This window comes from Scardinius erythrophthalmus (genome assembly GCF_964197995.2).
Source record: "Scardinius erythrophthalmus genome assembly, chromosome: 25".
NCBI lineage: Eukaryota > Metazoa > Chordata > Actinopteri > Cypriniformes > Leuciscidae > Scardinius > Scardinius erythrophthalmus.
In genome coordinates, this window is record NC_138245.1 from 12,575,356 (window position 1) to 12,582,823 (window position 7,468).

General features: G+C 34.5%; 1 protein-coding gene across 1 annotated transcript; it reads right to left on the minus strand.

Annotated features, from left to right (window-relative positions):
• Positions 1-785: 785 nt before the first annotated feature.
• fam174c (family with sequence similarity 174 member C) lies at positions 786-7,175 on the minus strand. The gene is made up of 3 exons (XM_081356963.1): positions 6,766-7,175; positions 2,332-2,460; positions 786-2,162 (listed from the first exon to the last, which is right to left on the minus strand). The coding sequence occupies exons 1-3, from the start codon at positions 7,023-7,025 to the stop codon at positions 2,159-2,161; spliced, it is 393 nt and encodes a 130-aa protein (XP_081213089.1). The 5' UTR covers positions 7,026-7,175; the 3' UTR covers positions 786-2,158.
• Positions 7,176-7,468: the final 293 nt, after the last annotated feature.

The following is a 7,468-nucleotide window of genomic DNA, read 5'->3' on the forward strand; positions in this document are numbered from 1 at the left end:
GCATTCAAGACTTGGAAGTAAATGCCCACTGCTATGATTTAGTAACAGTTTTGCATATTCAAACAATTTTGAACATCCTTGCTATTATATGCGTGAAAAGCTTTGAAAACTTCTAAAGTTGAAAAATGACAACCAGTGAAATTCAGCCATGCATGTTTGAGCCAGAGTCTGATCCTGAATCACAAGACAACGAACCTACATCTCAAAAACTCCAGTCTGCAACAGTGTGGCGATGAATGAGATCCACAAATATGCAAAATGAACCATTTTTGGAGCTTGGTAAAATAAATGCTTTGTCTAAATGAGGAACATTCAACAATATAATGATTTGACTGCACTGACACTATTAGATAAGAACTGAACTGGACGATGACATCACTGTCAACTAATTTAATAATTGATGATCTTCACAACATAACTGAATCAATACTGATCTGACTTCAGCTGAACAATGACACTGTTTTCTTTTGCTGTTCCTTCGTTTGCGTTTTCCTGTTCAGGAATCAGGAATCATTTTCCTGTTATCACTTTAAAACTGCTTTAAACAATCTGTATTGTATAAAGCACTATATAGATGTTTTTAAGCTATTTAACTTACAGGATGTTTTTATAGTACAAAGACCTCATGTATGTCTAATGATTTCTCATGTCATGACCTCTATAAACTGCTGCACACTGCATCAGTTCTACATAATGATTTAATGAAATTTAAAACATAAATGTTTTTTTTTTAAGTCAAAGTAAATCAATAACTTCAGACTGATAAAAACAGAGAATAGAGAAATAGGAGAAAATATAGAATAGAATTTAATTACAAAAAAGCCCAAAACACATCCAATCAAATGCACTTACAAAAAGGCGATGAATGCAAGGCACGCTTCAGGAATCATTGGAATTATGTACATTAAACGTTGATAGAGTAATATTTCATGCATTTAAATTTGACAGTATTGGACAGAATTGACAAGTCAGTACATTTATAACCATGTCATTAATGACATTTACACTTCTTGAAATGTCAAGTTGATAATTTGTGAATGCTGTGGTTCGATCCATATACCTCAAGATGGCTTGCTGTTTTGACAGCACAATCATTTGTCATCTTTACTTAATTGCAAAACCACACCCACTGGAAAAAAAGCATGTAACTTCCACAAGTCAACCTTAATTAACACACCCAATGACTTCGAACGCAGAACTGAGCACGAAGCACATCTACGTTTGGACCCAAAATGTTTAGTCTTTAAAAATACTCATTTTATTTATCAAACCAACCTTGTAATGGTACAAAGACAGTCAGGGTGTTGTCATGGCATAAAATATCATGACTGGCTGTTTTGCTGTTTTAGTTTCTAAACCCTAAAAATTAAAGTGCATCTCTTACATATGCTGGTATTTGGCATATTCATACATATGATATCCATGAATTTATGACACTTCAGAATTTACATCTGAAAATAATAGCCAGTATAGTCCCAGTATAGGAAGGAAGGCAGGAAAGAAAGAAAGAAAGAAAGAAAGAAAGAAAGAAAGAAAGAAAGAAAGAAAGAAAGAAAGAAAGAAAGAAAGAAAGAAAGAAAGAAAGAAAGAAAGAAAGAAAGAAAGAAAGAAAGAAAGAAAGAAAGAAAGAATTTAAAAAAGCAAAATATCTATCATAATATGATGGTACATCTAAAACAAAAAAATCCACATAGTCCAAACAATGTAAAGGTCTCATAAATTAGCAAACAACTTTTAGGACTGTTAGGTTTTTTTTTTTTTTACAATAATATTAATTAACACACATTGACCGAAAAAAAAAAATATGCATAAGTAACTTTGGCACAAAACAGTTTTATAGCAGAAAGAAAGAAAAGCAGATCATCTTCTAACTTTCTTTCCACACACACACAAAAAAAAAAAAAAAGAAGAAAAAAAAAAAAAAGAAAAGAAAAGAAAAAGAGTACGACCTTCCAAGAAATTTCCAAAAAGATCTATTTGGTCATATCAGTCCAAAATGTAGCGATCTAGTTTAAAGCCACACCTTCCAGCGTCGTGACTAGGTCCTCTCATGGTTGTTGAAAACAACGACAAAATCATTCAACAACCATTTTGGTGGAGAGAACGGGATTGTCTTCATTACATTCTTTTACTAGCAGTGTCAAACATCCCCCGAGATTCATCTGTTAAAAGAAGCAGGGCAGAAAAGCTGTTAAAAAGCAGGTCAAACAAGATCATATCTGAGGAATAGATTTCCAGCATCACAGTCCAAAGTCTACAGTTGAGCAGAGACTGAGTGATACTTGTGTCAATATTTGAGGGATCTGGCAGAATAATCTAGTGTTTGACTACCTTCTCAAAGATTTGGCTTCATAAACAGTGTTATCGTCCTCATCGCTTTCTAGGTGGGCCATCTCCATTGTGTCGTCATAGTTTGAAAGGAGCCCGTATTTCTTCCTCTGAACACCTTTTTTTTTCAGACTTGAACGAGAGCACAAAGAAGAACCATTAAACACTTGAAGGAACAGTTCAAACATATAAATACACACATATATACATACACACACACACACATACACACACACATATATACATATATATATATATATATATATATATATAAATATATGTATGTATATGTATATGTGTATATATATATATATATATATATATATATATATATATATATATATATATACAGGGTTTTTCCTGGCTCAAAATGAGGCGGAGGTGGTAAAATCCTAATAATGTATTTTAATAATAAGGTAATTAAATGTTATTTTTCATAGATCATCATATAGCCTAATGTGTTTTCGGCATTATTTTTGTGGGTGGAGATTGGTACCTCTAGGGGGGTCCGGGGGCATGCCCCCCCGAAAGAAATTTTTGTACATTTTAAAGATAAATTCATTAATCTGGTGCACTTTGAGTCACCCAAATCCACTGTTAAAAATAAAAAAATCCACCCGCAAACCACCCATATTCTTTGATTTAGATATCTGCATCTGATCACATTACAATTATTCAAATTCTCAGTGTTAAGCATGATAATATGGTAACATATCACACTGAAGTTGGCTAATTAAAAATTAACAATTTAAGAATTAAGTTCTTCTTTTGGCAAAATTACATTTCCTTAATAGCCTTAACAGCGGCTTTACTCCATTCAAACGTAAATTGTCAATGTTTCATTACATCGCTGTTTGAAAACAGAATAATTTTTGTACCTTTATAAGGTTTTATTTTATTAAATGTTTGCTCCATCTTTCATTTCAAATTCTTAAATTTGATCAATATATTCAATTAAAATAAGACATTAGGCTGTTTCCAATCAAATTAAATAATTTACATTGAAAAATTATAACTGTATTAAATTAGATTATTTTAAATATTTTTGAATATACAAATAAGGAATGTTGAAAAGATTATACTTTATGAAACTAAACCGCCAGTAGGAGGCGGCAGGCGACCGTCTTAATGAGCGAGTCATTGAGTCATTCATTCAAACGATTCGTTCAAAAGGCTGATTCATTCCGAATGAGGCAGTTTATGAATAGGTAATTGAATCTTTGACTCAATCGATTCGTTCAAAACGCTGAATCATTCAGTAATGAAACACGGCTGAGTGTTGCTGTGAGATACGTTACGGTTCTGCTGTGATCTTTGTTTGGAACTATTTTCGCTGCAGAAACAGAACAAAAACAGTCATTGCGTCTCAAATGTAAGTGACTTAATTTTAACTATTTGTTTATTGAACTGTTATGAAATCAGTCTCGGTTTCAATCTTGATGGCATTCAGGAAAACATCACTCTGATCGTGTGTAGCCTAGGCTATATATTGTTTCTTAACTATAATATGTAATAAATAACAGCACGAGCCTCAACAGCGCAACATTGTTACCGTCAGTACATTAGGTAGGCCTATATTATCAGCTATAGGCTCTCAATCGCCACTTAGGCCTACATAAAATTAAATAAAACAGAATCATCCTCACGTTTTCGGTGATTCGGAATATTTTTATATTATTTATTTTTTTAATCAGGGCATTTGTCCGGATGGGCTACAATTCTCTCTCACTTTTCCCTTCAAAAAAGAAAGAAAGAAAAACACACGTGTCCCGGACAAAGTATATGGTACCAGACAAGCGTTATTGTCGAGTTCTCCTAATATGTTTTCCTTGATTGGTTTTCCATGAAGAGAATTACGTTGTTGAAAACGAAAGTAAAGTGACGCACGTTCATTGCGTTTTACCGAGTTCCGTGTCTTTATTAAACTCAACACAAAATTATTTATCTGTCATCCACCCTCGATTAATTGGAATGGAATGTTTTTATTACTTATCCGCGTGCAGCGCGCAGCAGCAGCACTATACGGGTTGAGAATGGACACATGCGGTAACCGCAACAGAACCGTCACGGTGGAAAAACTGTATCTGACCATGACTGTCTGTCCGAGTTTTGACGAGAGCCGGAGGCGGCACGAAATTTGACGGAGGCGGCCGCCTCATAATTCTCTATGCAGGAAAAACCCTGATATATATATATATATATATATATATATATATATATATATATATATATATATATATACATATATATATGTATGTATATGTATATATATATATATATATATATATAGATATATATATATATATATATATGTATGTATATGTATATATATATATATATATATATATATATATATATATATATATATATATATATATATAGATATATATATATATATATATATATATATATATATCTATATATATATATATATATATATACACATAGCCTACATATATATACACATGCATACATGCATACATACATATGTATATGTATATGTATATATGAAGAGTTCAGATGCAAAAGCCTCTAAGTGCCATCTGAAATTTTCTTCTAGAATGGCCATTTTTATCAAGCTTGTATATTTAAGTTCAGTAATTTCACTTAAATGACAATTAATAGGCAATTTTCATTGCCATTTAAGTGAAATTACTGAACTTAAATATACAAGCTTGATAAAAATGATCATTCTAGAAGAAAATTTCAAATTTCAGATGGCACTTAGAGGTTTTTGCATCTGAACCCTTCATATATATATTTTATGAATAAAAAAAAATGTATTCTTTAAAAAAAAAAAAAAAAAACAGAACAGAGGAGAGTCTGCTGACAAAAAGAGAATGCGACCAATCTTGTAATAAAACAATGTTGTGCTGGATTTCTTTTCAAGTAAGTACCACTTCTATTAATGGGTAAAGCTGCAGTAATGTCTTCAGAAAGTCAGCTGGAGATCCTTTCCATCTAAACTAGTAATATTTCTTAAGCCTAGTAGTGAATGTTTTATGAACAGTAGGATAATCTCTCTCTCTCTCTTTTAGTTATGAGAAAGAACCATATTCATCCACACAGTCACGCAGAGCCGCAGCACAAACAAAACAATGTTCTTCTGCAAAATGCATGGATTTTTTTTTTTTTTTTTTAAATGCAAGAGGGCCAAAAGTTAGTGTAAGCGGTCCACATAACTAGTGTACTTCATTTAGCAGTTTTAGTGGATTTATCAGGGAATAATTATGAGATTTCGGTCTGTAAAGTAAAGCAGCGGCCATGAGGGGGCGACTCGCTCCATGTAGATTTCAACAGCCTTTTCAACAAGATGCGTCTGGGTGGAATCAGAGATGTCTAATATGGCGAGAAGTTTCACTCTCAGTACACTTCCGGCTTCTGAACTGGTTGCAGTTCCTCTCTGATTCCATGAGGGCGCTCACAGGACGAGTGCAGAATGAATGGAGCCAATAAAAATCCACTTTTCTCAGGATATAATTTTTTTGTCTAGTAATTTGAATGTTGTATTCGAAAGGAGATGCAAATAAATTACACATTGCTGGGTGTTAGATTTTTTTTGAGTCACTTATTTGCTTTAAAAAGTATTTTAAAGTGTCAATGACGTCATATACATGTACGACCAGAGATACTGCTTAACGGCAATCCTTCACTCACTCTGTTGCGTTCGCGCTCTGCACTTTCTTTTCACTCGAGGCATCGACAACACAGCTGACACAGGTAAACACACTTGCTGGAAGAGTTTTTGTTTTGTTTGTTTCTGGTCCCGCTGCGGATGACACGATGCCATCAAGCGGTATCTCTGGTCGTAATCAGTCCTTCGCTGACCAATCAGCGTTCATTAGCAGAATGCTAGCGTGTTATGGGCAACAACAACTCAACCTGTAAGAAATCGAAAGGACATAAGTACTTGTTCATTCAACTTTCGACCTAAAACCCATGTTGAACTTGCAAAATCTACAATCAGATTTGAGATTTATCAACGGCAATCGGGTGAAAGAGACACATTTAGCTGTCTAGCCCCATTGACTCCCATTCATTTTGCACTCATGGCGATCGCCCCCAGTGGAACTCTGGTGGTATTACAACCAAAATTCGGTACAATAGAGCTTAATAGGGAGTGGGCAGGCTCTCCGTAGACGGGCTCTGGTGGAATCTTCTTGTAAGCATACATCCTTCATATTTCTCAAACATGCTTTTTATTTGAGTAAAACTTTTTTAAATTAGCAATATCATGTTAAACAATAAGTTAATTCGTTTTTGAGCAGCTCTTCTGCTCAATAAAAGGCTATGTATGACACAACGCAAAGTTTCTTCCCATAAAAACATTTTTGCCATCACCGCTGCATTTCGAATCGCTGACTATACTGTCTAGTATTAGTATAAGTTACATAGTGTGTAAACTTTAATACAAAACCTAATTTCCGGATCACTTACCGGACCGCTCTCACTAAGAAATACAGAACCCCGATGGCCGTGATCCCGATAAGAACATACAGTGCCCGGTTAATCATCGCGCCATCCAGATCGAAGCCCATTTTGCTGCTGCTTGTGGTGTTTTTATCAGACCCATCAGTATTGATGCTGATGTTGGAAATGTTCTTGAGTGCGGGTTGTTTAGTGGCATTGCTCTTGTCGTCGGCATAAGAAACAACCCACAAAGTCAAAAGCAGAGGCAGAAGTAATAAATGTTTCATAGTAATCGAGTTCGTGGTTTTTAAAGCCAAGAGAAGATCCACACACAAATATGAAGTTCGCTTAACGACTGAGTCCAGTTCCTCTTCCTGATTGAAGACGTGACGACACAGCACACGTAACGTTAGTGTTACGGTAAATTGTGTCCTCTTGAGGGGAATCAACAACAACAACAACGTTCCTTTGTGAGGCCATAAACACGTTCCATTCACCTTTTCCCCAGGGTTCAGATAATTAATAAAGTACTATTTTGATAGAGACTGTGGTTATTGTGAGAATGTTTGTTGCCTGAATCATACTCTACGGCAAATACGTCGACCCAGTTGGTAGTTATTAGCTAATCAAGTCCGATTTCGTGGCGTTTCCGCAAGGAAGCATACGACTTGCCTTTTACTGCAAGCTCTTGCAGTACTTGTGTGTGATATGTTTGTTATCTTCTGTCATT